The sequence below is a fragment of the Lactuca sativa genome, chromosome 7 (assembly GCF_002870075.4).
Source record: "Lactuca sativa cultivar Salinas chromosome 7, Lsat_Salinas_v11, whole genome shotgun sequence".
Lineage (NCBI taxonomy): Eukaryota > Viridiplantae > Streptophyta > Magnoliopsida > Asterales > Asteraceae > Lactuca > Lactuca sativa.
In genome coordinates this window covers 196,928,652-196,945,419 of record NC_056629.2, presented here as the reverse complement: position 1 = coordinate 196,945,419, position 16,768 = coordinate 196,928,652, and the positions used below count along the sequence as shown (strand labels likewise).

Sequence of the window (16,768 nt, the reverse complement as noted above, 5' to 3'; positions counted from 1 at the left end):
TTTGTTACAAATTTTGTATGACAATTTGATATTTTTTATAACATTTTGAAATACTTTCGTTAAATACTAGTTTAAAACATTGTATTAAAAAGTTAAAAGTTTATAAACTTCTCACTAAAAAGTATTAAAAAGTTTGAATAATTTTAAGACATTTACATTTTATATATATATATATATATATATATATATATATATATATATATATATATATATATATATATTTGTTTTTTAGTTGCTAAGTAATATTTTCTTTTTTGTTTTTTTAAGATCTTCCATACTTATTGTTACATATTTAATTTACTTAAATTTATTGTTAGATAATATTTACTTTAAAAATCTTGTATATGCTTAAAACAAAAGAAAAAAAATTATAAGAGGCTATATAAAATATTTCACAAAATAAAAACGTATTTATTAATTAAAAAATAAAGTTTAAAATTGATCAATATTTAATTATTATTTAGGAAATTATAGATATTTTAAAAATAACGTTTCATACAAATAATAAAAACAAATATCAAAAATAAAATTGTTATTAAAAGTGTGGAAAATGATTTATCAGGATAATTAACTTTTCGTTTTGTTCACATTTAGACAACTTTTTTGTACACATTTAATCATTTAACTTGTTGATTTGTTTACATATTACCATTGTCATCTGCTATAGTCGGTGATAATGATAATATGTGAACACATATAACAAGTTAAATGGTCAAATATGTACAAAAATAAAGAAGTTACCTAAATAAACAAAACGATAAAGATGATTACCCTAGTAAGATATTTTTCCCGTTACTATTTATAATCAATAAAACAAGTATGTAAAATACGATTTTAGTTTCGATATAACTATATTTATGGATCTATCGGAACAAAGGTGGTGTTCTTTGATGCCGTACTTTTCACATAAAAAGTGGTATTTATGTCATCAAGAATATATAATCAAATAAAACAATCTAATCATTGAAAATATAAACTAGAAAATTATTGCATTATTTATTTATTTATAATATTTAATAAGTTGTTAATGACTTAAAAAACAATATATTTTGTTTTTGTTGATATTTAGCTGATAATATTTTTTAACACACTTAACAATTGAATTTGTTTCACATTTGAAACAAGTTTAATGATCAAATGAACACAAAACAAAATATATCTTGAACAACTGATAAATTTATTCTTTCTTTTAATATGTAATATATATATATATATATATATATATATATATATATATATATATATATATATATATATAACCCGTGGACAACACGTTACAAAATTAATTAAACTTTCATAGTAAAAAAACAACTCAAAATTATTAATCAATTCTTTTAAATAAATTATTAATTAAGAGATATTTTATGTTATATAAAATTATAATCCTTAATTTAGATAAATACATGAAATTAAATCATCTTTGTATTAATTTTATGTTAATTTTTATTTTAATTTTATTAATTTAATGTAATTAAAATGGAATTCAGTCTTATAAATTAGGGAAATCTTCAGAAAAGTCTCATTAATTTGAAAAAAGTTACATTTAAGTCCTAAATATTTTTTTTTTTGAATAAAGTGGTAGGTCCTTGGTTCAATTCCCCTTGACTTCTTTTTCTCCTAGAAAAAATCATTTGTAGAACTTTAATGAAAATAAATAAAGATTATATATTCATGTGAAGGATATAAAACATATGTGGCATCTAGCTTAATTGGTTAGATGCCTTTGTTTGGTGGGAGAGGTCCAGAGTTTGAAACCTCTTTGCTCTCTCCCCTCTATTTAGGGCCGACCCTAGAGCATAGGCAAGCTGGGCGACCGCCCCGGACCTCGCTAAATCTTGGGGCCCCTACAAGCTACGGTTAGTGTATATATACGAATTTAGATGATATAATACGCGACAAAAAACAAAAAACATTTGTAGTTAAGATGGTTGAAGTGTAGGGGTTAATATTGGTGAGTTACCTGAGTTCGAATCTTGTTAGTCACATCCTTTGATTTTTTTTAATACTTAAGATTTATTAAAGGCTATTAGGGCTATGGATTTTTTTTGGCGTGCCTCCAAAACGACGCAAACAAATTCTCAATTATAAAGAAATATGTTTTAAAATATTTTACTTATTAATTATTAAAGGCAAATATTTTTTTGTGCTTCTCAAAACGACTCAAATGATTTCTCAGTTATCAAAAAGTAATGAACCGCCTAAGGTTGAAATGCACAACTGTTTCGCAAAACGATTTATTTTGAAGGATTATCACCACAACCCTAGCAGCAACCTCTTGAATGTTTGATTTCTGGAAGTTCGATTTTCATCCAGCCCTAGTCACATCCAAATAAACAGATTAAGGTATCTAAGTTTTGATTTTTGCTACGATTATAAGTGTTAGTACAATAGCTTTGCTAAGATCTTATTTTTTTAGTATGTTATTACTTATGTCTATTCCACTAAGGAGAGTGTTAAAATTTAGATGTTTCTAAAGGATTTGTAGTTGAGAGGAGTATGATAGAAAAAAAATAAAAATAAAGGAGATAATTTGCTATCAAATTGAATTTTGTGAAAGTCATTTTGCTATTTATTATTCGAGGCAAATACTATATGTAAACTTTTTTAGTTTTTAAATTTCTATGCTATTTGCTAATTTTATTTTTAGAAATCAAACTTGTGTATTTATATTCAATTACTTTAGTAATAATTTTGATATAAACTTCAACTGTTTGATGTTAAACATACTCTTTTTACTGAAATTGCAAATCTTTTTTATGCTCAACTTGCCTCAATTATGTATATCTTTAAATTGCTAATTATTATTTCGCTTCATTTATGATTCAAATATAAAAGCTTTGTAAAGGTTTTTTTTTTTTTTTTTGGACCAGCCATAACTATATTATTCTCAAATAATTATACATTTTAGTGAATTAGTACAAGCCACTTTTTTGGACATCAACTCTAGTTATTTGACTAGAAAATTATACAATTTGAAGGGCCTCATCTATTTTTTTTCGCCCCGGGCCTCAAATAGTCTAGGACCGGCCCTGCCTCTATTCCTTACAAAAATTCATCATTTTTAAAAAAAATTGATTTATGCTGACAAGGCATGCCAAATCAGATGACACGTCAGCATCCCCTTCCAACTTGGCATGCCACATAAGGGATTACCGGTTGAAAAGGTAAAAAAAGGTTAAAATGTCAGGTTTATCCGGTTTCTTGAGTTTTTTTTCTTCAAAAAAACCTCTCCGCTCTCTCCCCTCTATTCCTTACAAAAATTCATCATAAGGGATTACCGGCTGAAAAGTAAAAAATGGTTAAAATGTAAGGTTTATCCCGTTTCTTGGGTTTTTTTCTTCAGAAAAATTTTTTAGAACTTAAATGTAACTTTTTCCAAAATAATGTCTTTTATGAAGATTTCCATTTATTAAATTATAATCCTTTCGCTAAACCCTAGCTGTAGCTGCCTTGTGGTTACATAGAATTTCAATTGTGCCCAAAAGCCCTACCGCCTAAAACCCCAACTCTCCGCACCCAGAAAAAAAAAAAAATCAAATTAAAACCATCGAAACCACGATTTCAATCACTCTCTGAAACCCTAGCAACTAATTTCCCAATGAAGAAGCCAAAATCCAAACAGTTACGTATACAGAGCCGCACATCGGAAGTACAGGAAATCGAATTACTGGAGAAATGGATAGAATTTGGGAAGCCAGAATCAGGTTCCAATCCATTATCCCTTCCGCCGCTGCCGGCGAAGTCCCCGATCGGCCGTATCGATGAGAGTACGTACTCTCAGTACGCCGGTTGCACGAAATTCCAACAATTACCTCTGTCAAAGAATACAAAAGACGGATTGCGCCAATCTGGGTATAAGAACATGACTAATATTCAGAGGGCTTCATTGCCTCATTCACTATCTGGCCGTGATATACTTGGTGCTGCCAAAACTGGATCCGGCAAAACTTTAGCGTTTATAATTCCTGTAAGTTTGTAATTTCAGCGAACAATCCAACATCTGATGTATATGCTTTTCTGGCACAGTTGTAAGCCTAGTTAACAACTCCAATGAAGGCATACCCGATAGAAATATGTGTATTTATGGTTATACTAGAGTTTATGCTTAAGAAAAAATCATTTTTTTTACATTATTGAAATATAAACATGAATTTAAAGATTTTGTCGCTGGGTAGTATCTGGGTGTTTGGCTGTTCGTGTTGGAGCTGATTGATTTTAGGATAGGTTGGTAATTTTTCTTTTTTTTTTTTCCAAAAAAAAAAACATTTCTGTTTTAGCAACTTTTAGCTTCTCAAAATCTGATAGTTGGTCTCAAAGGCTGTGTTTTGGCATGAATAAGCTAGCTTATTTTTGAGCTTTTTGCAATTTGTTGTTAGGCGAGACTCCTAAAGTAGCTTATAAACTAGCTTATAAGCTTAGCCTTTTAATAAGCTACTTGAGATAGCTTATTGATAACCTAGCTTTCACCCAGTGCATGGAACACAACATAAATGATCAGAAAATCATTAAGATAATCACTTTAACTCATACATAAAAGATATGATGATAAACACCTGTTTTTTTTCTTTTGCCATCTTAGACTTTGAACCAGACCTGAAAAATATTGTACTGTAATGTGTTGAATAGTTGATTCATTTTCTGTGTGCTGCTGGATACTGAATATTAATGTTTCTTATTATTTGCTACTTTTATTAGTTTATTTAGTTTCCTGAAGTTTAAGCTGTCTGTAAAACCATATGAATCTTGAAGGGGTGAAGTTGATGCGTTTGTTGTAAGTTATTTACCATTAATCGTTTGTGGTCAAGCTGGAAGTTGTATTTTGTCTGCAATTATATGAAAAAGTGAATGTAAATCCCAACATTGTCTCCTAATCTAGTTTGCCTTCAACCTTTTATCATCTTACATCATGTTTATGATTCAAAAATTACTATTTGTCAGGTTTTGGAGAAGTTGTATAAAGCAAGATGGGGTATAGAGGATGGAGTAGGTAGCATTATCATGTCTCCCACTAGAGAGCTAGCAGACCAGATTTTCGGTGTACTAAAATCAGTTGGCAAACACCATGGATTTAGTGCTGGTCTTTTAATTGGTGGTAATGAATATGATGAAGAGAAAGATCGCGTGAATCGAATGAATATATTGATTTGTACACCTGGCAGGCTTCTCAAACACATGGACACAACTCCAAATTTTGATTGTTCACAACTACAGGTCAAAATTCAATTTTCCCATTTTCTTTTCTTTCTCTTGTTGTTATGGAAAGTCCACTGATTTGGGTGTGTTTCAATCATTCAATGCTAGTTAACAGGTTTTGGTACTTGATGAAGCGGATCGTATTCTAGATGCAGGATTTAAAAAAGAAGTAAATGCTATAATTTCACAACTCCCAAAACACAGACAGACTTTACTTTTTTCTGCAACACAAACAAAATCAGTTAAAGATCTTGCACGACTCAGTTTAAAGGATCCTGAATATGTTGCTGTTGATGAAGAAGCCATAGCTGCTACTCCAAGTAGACTACAGCAAAAAGTCATGCTTGTTCCTCTTGATCAAAAGCTAGACATGTTATGGAGTTTTATAAAGGCACATTTAAACTCAAGGATTCTTGTTTTTCTTTCCAGCTGCAAGCAGGTTAGTTCTTTTTTTATGTTCTATTTGAATATATAATGAATTCCATTATCATGTTGGGTTAGAATGTAGGATTTAAATGAATGTTTTATATTATCTATAAATACTATCGATAGTTGTAAGTTTTAACTGTACTTTTTAGAATTTTTAGTTATACTTTATGACATTTTTATTTGCAAAAATAAAAAATTAAACAGAACAAAGCTCATCCAACCCAATCAAAGTTATAACAAAAGAATGTATTTTCTAGTTATCATTAGAAAATAAATTGTAGCAAAGTTATAACATTCTCACATATTCTTTACAAGGTAGCAAACTGTGTAATGGGTTACTTTCAACTTTGTTAAATAATTAGAAATGCTAATTCTAATTGTATGACAACCAAACCAAACATTCTAGTAAGGTTTTATTAGGCCGTTTTTTCTGTTTCTTTAATGTGTTACATTCGAAACCCATATTTGATAGGTAAGGTTTGTATATGAAGCATTCAAGAAATTGCGTCCTGGGATTCCTCTAAAGTGCCTACATGGAAGGATGAAACAAATAAAACGAACATTTATATTGCAACAATTTGTTGAACAAAGATCAGTTCTTTTTTCAACCGATGTCTCTTCAAGAGGTCTAGATTTCAACAAAGGTGTTGATTGGGTTGTTCAGGTAACATTTTTTATACATCATGGAAACATGACTTAATCCTTTTAAGCTACACATATGAGTGTTTCTTTTTATACTTAATACAGAAAGTTAGGGAAATGAAGCTTAAGGAAATTTCAAAAGTGTGACAAGGACTAAATATGATTTTGTTTTTATTAGGTGGACTGCCCTGATGACGTGGCAGGTTACATACATAGAGTCGGTCGGACTGCCCGATATGATTCTGCAGGCCGGTCAGTCTTATTTCTTCTCCCTTCAGAAATGAAAATGCTTGATCGATTACAAGAGAAGAAAATACCTGTTCAAGTTGACAAGGTAGCATCATTTTTCCCTTGCGTTTCTTAAGCTATTTGCATGGAATAGCAACGTACTTTACTCTTCTTACCAATATAGACAATGTATTTTTATTTTTTACTATAACAACACATACTTACTGTGTTTTTTTACCCATAATAACAATATACTTTCCTTTTTACATAGATTAGCAACATGCTTAGTAAGTATGTTGTTGTTTATGTGTAAAGAAATGTAAGTACATTGCTATTATAGGTAAACAAAATGTGTAAAAGAATAAAGCACATTGCTCATATTGGTAAAGAGAAGCAAAGTACATTGCTTTTTGTCATCATGTGTTGGCATCTGAACATTTTGTTGCAAATTTCAGGCAAACACAAAACGATTACAATCGGTTTCTGGTTTATTGGCTGCATTGCTAGCAAAGTACCCGGATCTACAGCCTTTAGCTCAAAGAGCCTTCAAAACTTATGTGAAATCAATTTACAAACAAAAAGATAAAGAAGTTTTTGATGTTACAAAGCTTCCCATTGATGACTACTCAGCCTCATTGGGTCTCCCAATGACCCCACAACTCCGTTACCTTGACCGTAAAAGTATAGACAAAAAGAAGCTGCCCGAGGAGTCCACTTTGCTGCCCGAAGTGCCCGTGCAAAAAGATTTGATAAAGATTTCGAGTCAAAAGGAAAGTAACAATTTACTTGAGGAATCTGAAGAAGATGAAGAGACACTTGATTTACTTCAGAGAAAGGAAACGGAAAACGATGAGGACTTGAAGGCGATTGAAAATATGTTGTATGTAATATGTATCCTTACTTTCTTATTTGTTTTTTTGAGGAAATTTCATTTTTGGTCCCTGAGATTAGCTGATTTTGTGCAATTTTGGTCACAAAAAGTTTTCTTGCGGTTTGGTCCTTATATGAGTTTTTTGTAACGTTTTAATCCCCTTTCCAAGACATTGACTATTTTTGGTGGCTAAAATGCAAAGATTAATATACTTAAGGACCAAAAATGCTACAAGAACCTCAAATGAGGACCAAAATTGCAAAAATCAAATGTGATTTACTCTTGTTTTATGTATTTTTATGGTTAAAAAGTAATTTTTGAGATTTAATTGGTGTGATGATAATATAAATTTGACATAATGTTTGTAGGCCTACAACTAGGGTTCTTAAGAAAAAGAAGTTGAAGATTAATGTCCATAGACCAGTGGGGTCACGAGTTGTATTTGATGAAGAAGGGAACACATTGCCACCTCTTGCAAGATTAGCTGCCATGAATGCTGACTCAGCACTTCTTGATAAAGATAAAGGTAATCAACACTTTTTTCTTATACAAACAAAAGGGTAAAATGCAAGAAATAGATTTATTTGTGTATTTTATTGCAACCTCCTTCTCTTTCTTTCTGTTATAATTGAACCATTTTGCTTCTAAAAAATTCACCCGTTTATAGCATTGTGCTTTATTATTATTATTTTTTTCCTTATTTAACATGTTTGTTGTTTTGCATTGTAGTATTGAAGAGGTATGCAGAGATGAAACTGGATATGATCTCACGAGACAAGGAGGACAAGATTTTGGATCGCCAAAGACGTAAAGAAAAGAGACTAAAGGAAAAGGAAAAACATAAAAGGGCAAGAGATAATGATGATGACGTGGACGAAGACGATGACGGCTTTTCTGGGTCCGATAAAGACACACACAACCTTAAAAAATCAAAAGTGTACTTTGATAGCGATGGTGATGACGATGATGTGGCAAGGAAAGATGAGGTGGCATCGAAGACAGATGCGATATCGTTGCATGAACAAGAGGAACTTGCGCTTAAGTTGTTGAGCTCTATGCACTCATCATGAGTTGTTAACAGCTGTTTATGTCCCATTTTTGTACGTCTTTAATTGAAGTGAGAAAGTAAGGTTTAAGTTGATGATAGAGATTATGTTGTTTTTGGGAGGTCATTTGTGGTTGATACTTGATTGTAATTGTAACATTTTATAGAAATGGCTGCTTCTTTTGTCATTTTACTTGATTTTTTTTTGTTTGTTTTTCTTTTATCGTGGATCCTTAACGTCTCAAAAAGCATGTCAATAAAGCCATTAGGCCGTGGGGTATACCCACCATACCACCACACCATCATATTTAAACCATACCATTATAATATATTTCTTATTTCTTTTAGATATTTAATAACAGTATCTGTTTTTTAATTAATAAAAAAGTAGAGAGAGAGAGAGAGAAATAAGATTATTGGGTGTGGAGGTGGGGATGGTGTTGTTTTGACATGCATATCAAATGACCTTATCACAAACTTGAAGCATTCATCCGGTAAACCATGGTTATGTGAATATATTATTTGTAAGTTTTACCGTTTTCCTGGCCATGTGTGTTAATCCACGTGGAAAAGAAATTGTAAATAATGCTACTTAAGTACAATCCCAGGGCATTGACAACGCTCTCATATCCTCATACAACAAAGATTCATAATTCGAAATTTAGTTGCTTGAGTATACATGTTTTGTAATTGAAAATAGTTTCTATGTAGAATAGGTAGAATGGTGAATGTAAATCCAGATGTTGTGTATCTGAAAGTTGATCTTAACTTTCGATGACGTTATCCCTTCACATATTCTGATGGCAAACATTTTTTATTCACATACCATGATTTTGCTGGTGTTGAACTGAAAGATGAAATTAGTAGTATGAACAAGATAGGTCATGATGATTTCTTGAGTAAATTGGTGATGATGATGATGATGATGAGGGCAACACAGAAGTGGAAGGTGAGGCTGACCTTGCATGCCAAGTTCATTCCATAACCCCTTTCTAGAGATGAGATTACAAACAAAACAACTGAAGATCATGTTATACAGCTATATTGTTGCCAATGGGTACCAACATTGCTACCAAAAAATGATACTAAAAGACTTTTGGTCAAGATATAAGCTTCAAGGATGAGTGATTATTTGGGATCAAGTGTAACATACTTGTGGATGGGTAGTCATTGTACGAAGTACATTATGATATAAGAGCAGGATCTAACCATTTGCAGGATATGGTTTAAGAGGAATTTTTATGGTGAGATCGGTGCAAAGGAAACGCAAACCCACTTTACAATTGTGTAGAATCCAAAATGCTCCATTCTAGACATATAAACAGGGAAAAACACCGTAAAACCAATATATCTAATTTTTCAAGTGGTCATTTTTTGTCGATATCTCTTCTTTTTCAAAGTAAATTTAAATACTCTTATGTTGTTATATAATCCTTCCACAATTGTTATATTGAACCGTAGAACGGCTTATAGAATGCCCATGGTATTGCACCTTAAAAGCTTTCCAATTGAACAAAAACCAATTGAAAGGAGTATCAGACCGGCTTAGTACAACGGCAATTTTGTGGATAAAAGATTACATCAGAAAGTTTAACATAGGAAGTATCACGCTTTTGTTTTAGCATTTGTATATTCCAATGGGATTTTGAGTCATTTGTAGCACGATTTAATGCAACCATTATAAAAAACATTCTTTTTGAAAAGAAAAAAAAAAGGACGCTTGAAAAGAAAACTAGGCTTACAGCAACAATCCAATATTCTTAACAAACATCTCTAACAATCTCAAACCCACAGTTAGATCAGCAAACATAATATCAAGAAAAAAAAAAGTAACATCGACATCCACAATAGGGAGATGTTTGTTTCTCTTGGGCACATATATTAAACTCCACGCACCATATATAGTACAGACCAGACCAACTTCATATAACAGCTCACACCCCCAACCTTCAATGCTAATCATCACTGCAAAAAAACACAAATCCAAGTCAACCCTTTGACCACCCACAAAACCTTAAAAACAACATCAAAGTAAAAAAAAAAAAAAACAAGGGTATGCATAAAAGTCCGTTTTTTTACGAATTGAGACCAAATGACCATTCTACCCTCTTACATTTCGAAAAATAAAATTCTCCATAATCATTAAACCAAGTTTTCTGGCTCAACTCATTAAATCATTAAAAAAAATGAGCCTCATGACAAAGTAAACCCAAAAAGGTGAAACAAGATGAAACTGATACTTGTTCTCAGATCTCTTGTTTGTGTAAAAAGACATAAATGCCCTTTTAGTATGACTATAAAATATAAAAAGAAACAAGAAAATGCATACTACCTGCTGTGGTTGTTGGTAACCACCATACCCTGCAGCCCCTGCATAGACTCCATAATAAGCATTTGGATCTTGAGGCGGAGGAGCATACCCATACGCCTCATACCCTTGAGCATACCCATAATAAGCACCACCACCACCACCGCCACCTCCACCACCATAATGTGGCTGCTCCGATTGCCCCTGTTTGCTTGAAGGACTACGACCCCAAGAAAGCCGGATATTTTGGCCTCCTAATTCAGTTCCATTTAGAATCGATAAAGCTTGTTCTGCACACCCTCTGAAACATACCAAACAAGGGTAAATATGGAAACAAAAAATAAACTTTCAAAGGGGATTTATGTTGACACCTGTTGGCAAACTGAACAAATCCACATCGCTTGCCTACGGGAATCTTCACATGAATTAGTTCACCAAATTGACCAAACACCCCCCTTAGGGTTTCATCAGAAACACTTGGATCCAAACCACCAACAAATATCTGCACTCATCATTGTCAATTCTTAAACATTTAGAGCTTCAAATAGAATAGCTACAAAAAAAAGACAATAATACCCACAGTTGTGTTGTTTGGGTCGCTCTCTCCCTGACTTCCTTGACCACTTTGGTAAGGGGCTGCATGTATCAACAATATTTAGAAAAAAAAAAAGAAATAAATACAACAAGGAAGAAACATCGTATCCAAATCAACAATGAAGAATTCCAGATGTGCCTAAAAATTGGTCAATAACTGCAATACCTGTACTCCAGCTTCTGTTGGAACTATACAAATACAAATACTAAAAGAAGCACAAGTCTTGAATAGTTGAATGGCAATACAAAATATTAAAAAACAACAAGTAACAAGATTAGGGATAGATTAAAGAATCAAATTTATTCTATATATAAATGTGGTCTAATGTCTTGATACAGGAAAAATAACTGACAAGCCGTGTCCAAAGCCTAACACATGGGTAACACAGTAGCAAAAAAGAAAGAAAACACAATACTCAAAGATGATAATTGGATGTTAAAAGACTGAATATGGCAGGAATATAAAGAGGTAAAAGACTGGAACAAATAGAAAAGATGACATGATATGAAGAAAAGAAACTTGAAAAAAAAAAGAGTGTAACTACGAAAGAAGTAAAGCAATTTACTTAAGACTGGTAAATAAATACTGAAGGAACTCGGAAACTAAAGGGAAAGGAAATGAAAAGTAAGGCGAATTTAGAAAAAGGAACTGTAATAAGGAAAGAAACTCATTACATAAACAAAACCACTGACCTAAACAAGGCCACTGCAATAAAGTGGAATCATTTCGGCTGAAATCAGTTCCAGGCACCCAAAAATGAGAGCCTCTCTGGGTCCTGCTTTTGAGACAACATGAGCTTTTATAAGTTTCGTGTGTCTTTTACATAATTAATTGATCCCAGGTTCACAAATGCAACTACTGGAAAGAAAGATATGAACTCCTGGTGTCCAAGGCATGAGTGACAAAAGCTATCTAAGAACCACCGACTATAGAAATAAAAGAGTAGACCAAATTCTATCTAAACAAGCATCAAAAGAAACAAATAAGATAGCATACAGTAATCCATTTCAACAAAAGCAATCGTTTGAGGGTAGTGACACAGGAATAATAATTCTAAAGCATTCGAAAACGTACCTTTCTGCATACCACCACCACCACCACCTCCACCACCTGCACCACCGCCACCACCACCACCACTCTTGGTAGCTGCAGGGCCAATACGCATTGGCCTGGATGAACATAAAACACCATTCATTTCAGACATGGCACGAACTTGCTCACTCTCCTCTCCAAATCTAACAAAACCATATCCTTTAGAACGTCCAGTAGTTCTATCAGTGACAACTTTCGCTCCCTTGACTGACGGGTAAACAGTTTTGAACGTTTCTTGCAATATGTAATCCGAAACATCAGCAGCAAGATCACCAACAAAGATTGTGTAGTCAGGAGTGTCATCATTGCGTCTCTCACCAGCACCAAGGGTTGCCCAGTTAAGGCGAAAATTCTGCTCAGTAGATGGCATCAGTGTCCCATTGTAGGTCTGTAAAGCATTTTCTGCACCAGCACGACTCCTGAACTCAATAAAACCATAGCCTTCAGGTTGTCCAGTTTGTTTGTTGCGAATAATCTTCACCGTGAGAACCTGAACATAGAATTAGAAACAATATAAATCGCAATTCCAACTTTTCAATACATACGTAAAGAGCTCATTGGGGAAAAGGATCAGCAGTACCTCTCCGGTGTTGTAGAAGCAATTAGTAACATATGTTTCATCCATCCAATACTGCAAGTCTCCGATCCAAAGAGACCGAATCTCATCGGAACTCGCCGGAGCAGAAGAATACTGCTGCGACTGCTGATTTGCTTGCATCATATGTTGTGCTTGTTGCTGCTGCTGAGGCGGTGCCTGTTGCTGGGCCCACATATGGGGCGGCAGCGGTTGTTGGTGCTGTTGTTGAGCCGGTGGAGGCATCATCCACTGCTGTTGCGGTGGTGCTTGTTGGTACTGCTGTTGTTGTGGTGGCGGCTGCATCGGAGCCATTGGTACTGGTGCCATGCCGTTTCCTGGTTGCATCATCTTGTGAAAGGAAACCTAATTGATTTGACAAATCAAACTATGTATAGGGTAGAACAATAATATAGAATCTATCGGTAAAATTGAAGTATAGGGTTGATCGATAAGAACCCTAGACGGATCGCAGAGACCCTAAATCCAGATAGGGTTGATTCGTGCGAGAGGATATTTTTGTGAGAGCCGTCGCATTTTATATACCCAGATGATTTGGGCCGGTTAAATCGGCTGACAATAAGAAAGTAAAAAGCCCATTTAGTTGGATCCATTTTCATAACCCCTCTACAAGGATGATATACGCACATGCCCGACTTTAATCGAAAGAAACGTAAAAAAGAGAAAATACACAAGGAAAAAAGAAAGAAAAAATAAAGGAAACAAAATTTTCTTTTTTGTTCCATTTTAAAAGAAAACATTTTGGTTTTTTCTTTTCAAATCATCCCAGATCGGAAGGAAAAGTATGAGGAAAAATGATCATTTGGTTCTCACACTTCCTTTTTTAAATGAAACTCAAAAATATCAATTTCTTTTGTTTTATTTTCATTTCAACCAATTTTTTTTTTCTCTCTCGTTAAGTTGAATTCGAAAACAAGATATTGACATTATGAAAGTAAAAGGACCATTTAGCGGCACCTATAATATTTTTATACATTTAATATTTCTACTCGTTAAGTTTTTGTAGAAAAATGTTCATTTAATTTTTTTCCGGATTTTAGGTTTATTAAAGGGATAATGATTTGCAAGGGTAATCACTTATATCCTTTGAACATATTCAGTTACATAATTTTTTTGGTGCACCATTAACCTTTAGACTTGTTTTTTTGTTTAAAATATACCACTATTACCTACAATAGTAGGTAAAACCTATTTTGGGGTTCACCTCCAACGACATTTCTGGTGGATACAAACTCTGGTGGAAGCCCAAAATGGGTTTTTTCAAATATAGATCCTACTTCGTTCGAATCCTTTCAAGCCTCATCAAGGTAAAATTAATTCTAATCCACCATAATTAGTTCTTGCAATCATCATTTGGGTGTTTTGTTATTATAGATTTTACTAATTGATTACAATTTACCAAAAAAAAGATTTGTATGGACTAGGGATTAGGAGCATGGAGAAACGGAGTGGCATCGCTCCCACCGCTTGGCCGATTGCCGGCGGTGAGAATTTTGTTCGGATCCCATGGAAAGGGGTCTGTAGTGAAGATCAACACACATGCTCAATCGTTCAACAAGAAGATAAATTTAGCTGCAACCCAACTTGTATCACAACACCGAGGTCTCGAGATGGTTATTTTCGACATCTTTCAACCACTCTACGACCTAATCAAAGATCTTGCCTCCCATGGTAACAAAAATTAAGTCTGAAATTTCATATCCTTATAGTCAAAATTCGATTTCGTTTGAATGTTTACATCTAGTCGTTTATTTTAGGGTTTGTGGAGGCGTCTAGAGGGTGTTGTGGAATAGGAAAAGTTGAGAGGATGGTGTTCTTTTGTAACACTAAATTGATCGGGACATGTCCTAATGCGACTCATTTTGTGTTCTAGGATGGTTTTCATCCATTTGAAGCTGCTAATCAATTGACATCACATTTTTTTCTTATAATCTTTGTATGTACACAATGTTCTATATTTCGAAAAGGGAAAAATCAAGTTTCTATTACTATTATTATTGTTTTTCGTTATGTCTGAATTCAAACCATCAATTACAATTTGTATTAAAAAATCTCATATTCAATTTTACATGGATTTGTTTCTATTCATTCCACGACTTCGGATCTTCTAAAGCAAAACTTTTTTGTTATGTCTAAATTCAAATCATTGATTACGATTTGTATTAAAAAGTCTCATATTCAATTTTAGATGTATTTGTTTATATGTGACTTCATATCTTCTAAAGCAAAGCCACCATTACAGAAGCTTGTTTTTGTTTCATTTAAGTGATTACGATAGCTTTATGAACTTTAGTTTCCAAATATTTCTTCAAGTTTGGAACTTTATATGGGAAGGTGAAGGGATTAAGGGTTTGTAATCTACAGGAGAAAAGCGAACCTAGTAGTTTAGCAGTGGCTCACGACGGTTCTTCAACGACGAATGACCAGAGATGTCGTCGGAGGTAAGGAATATTGGAAATGTCGCCGAAGTTGGAACTCAAACCCCCCCAAAACAGGCTTTACCTACAATAGCAAGTAATAATAATATGGTTTAAATAACAAAACAAGTTTAAGGGTTAACAATAAACAAAAAATAATTAAGTGATCAAATATATACAAAAGATATAGTTCGTTATCTTTTCAAGTCATTATCCTTTTATTAAAAGGATGTTTGTAACTTCTTTTTTCAAATTTATATTTTTTGTAGATTTATTCAGTGGAAGCAAGTATTTTCACTAAACTTAAGACTTTAATGACCCAGAAAATCAAAGTTGAAAGCTTTTATACACCAAAAAAATGATAAAACCGAATATTCTTGTTAAACTAAAAAGTTTTAATAAAGCAAAATAACACAAAATGGTAAAATTATTATTATTATTATTATTATTATTATTATTTTGCAAACATTTAGTTTTAGTGAACCTAAAATCCGAAAAAATAAATAAATAAATAAATAAATTTGCATATTTTTTGCCAAAATTAATAGATTTTACGTCATTATCCCTTTTTTCCATAAAAAATTATATATTTTGATTTTTTTTTCTTTTTAGATCTGTTTTCTTTTCATAAAAGACCCAATTTTTATCTATTACTTCCTATCTCAGCCCCCTAGTCATGAGTCGGTTACCAACAAGTAAATTGAGCATTTTTTCCATAAAAAACCTTACATTTTGTATTTTTCCCCTATTTTACACCTGTTTTTTTTTTCCAAAATAGAGTAACTTTAACATATTTATTTTATTAATATAGATTTCCCAAAAATCACAATAAATTTTTTCATTTTCATTTAAAGTAAAATCATTGTTTCAATCAAAACCTAAGTCATAGAACCAAGTATCATATACAGTTATCCCAAAATAAGAGTATCATAAAATATGCATAGCATATCACTGCAGGATGTGTATGATCACGCCTTCGTCTTGCCCAATCATCTGAAGTACCTTAAACATAATACTTAAACGGTAAGACAAAACTTTGCGAGTTCCCCCAAAATATCACCACACAACAAATAACTACATGCATATTGGGTCCACAGTCATCAGACTGGATTACCCCTGAGCCCATTTCATGAGTATGGTTTGCCCATCTATCCCGCAACTCATGTCTGGATTGCTCCCGATCCCACAACATAAATTTGGCTTGCCTTTCAGGCATACAACTTATGTCTGCCTTGATCCCAGGTTAGTTGGCTTATGTACATAGCAGTATTGCCTCAACCCAACTGCATTATGTCGACATATGCAAGTATGCAACAGATAAACATATAAAAACAAATAGATAGACATGCAAAT

General features: G+C 32.9%; 2 protein-coding genes across 2 annotated transcripts; one reads left to right on the top strand and one right to left on the bottom strand.

The window, feature by feature from the left end:
* The first annotated feature begins 3,457 nt into the window (after positions 1 to 3,457).
* On the top strand, positions 3,458 to 8,596 carry LOC111877314 (DEAD-box ATP-dependent RNA helicase 32). Its single transcript, XM_023873842.3, has 8 exons — positions 3,458 to 3,967; positions 4,939 to 5,211; positions 5,309 to 5,632; positions 6,095 to 6,286; positions 6,443 to 6,598; positions 6,948 to 7,372; positions 7,732 to 7,889; positions 8,093 to 8,596. The coding sequence occupies exons 1-8, from the start codon at positions 3,599 to 3,601 to the stop codon at positions 8,431 to 8,433; spliced, it is 2,238 nt and encodes a 745-aa protein (XP_023729610.1). The 5' UTR covers positions 3,458 to 3,598; the 3' UTR covers positions 8,434 to 8,596.
* A 1,532-nt stretch (positions 8,597 to 10,128) lies between these two features.
* On the bottom strand, positions 10,129 to 13,504 carry LOC111877313 (polyadenylate-binding protein RBP45). Its single transcript, XM_023873841.3, has 6 exons — positions 12,984 to 13,504; positions 12,386 to 12,893; positions 11,297 to 11,352; positions 11,088 to 11,218; positions 10,741 to 11,017; positions 10,129 to 10,373 (listed from the first exon to the last, which is right to left on the bottom strand). The coding sequence occupies exons 1-6, from the start codon at positions 13,326 to 13,328 to the stop codon at positions 10,371 to 10,373; spliced, it is 1,320 nt and encodes a 439-aa protein (XP_023729609.1). The 5' UTR covers positions 13,329 to 13,504; the 3' UTR covers positions 10,129 to 10,370.
* Positions 13,505 to 16,768: the final 3,264 nt, after the last annotated feature.

Coding starts and splice junctions, on each gene's coding strand:
- LOC111877314 (XM_023873842.3), top strand. CDS start 3,599: ATGAAGAAGCCAAAATCCAAACAGTTACGTATACAGAGCCGCACATCG. Junction 3,968..4,938: donor CTTTAGCGTTTATAATTCCT/GTAAGTTTGTAA, acceptor ACTATTTGTCAG/GTTTTGGAGAAGTTGTATAA. Junction 6,287..6,442: donor GTGTTGATTGGGTTGTTCAG/GTAACATTTTTT, acceptor TGTTTTTATTAG/GTGGACTGCCCTGATGACGT.
- LOC111877313 (XM_023873841.3), bottom strand. CDS start 13,328: ATGATGCAACCAGGAAACGGCATGGCACCAGTACCAATGGCTCCGATG. Junction 11,353..12,385: donor TGGTGGTGGTATGCAGAAAG/GTACGTTTTCGA, acceptor TGATACATGCAG/CCCCTTACCAAAGTGGTCAA. Junction 11,018..11,087: donor TTTGTTCAGTTTGCCAACAG/GTGTCAACATAA, acceptor GGTATGTTTCAG/AGGGTGTGCAGAACAAGCTT.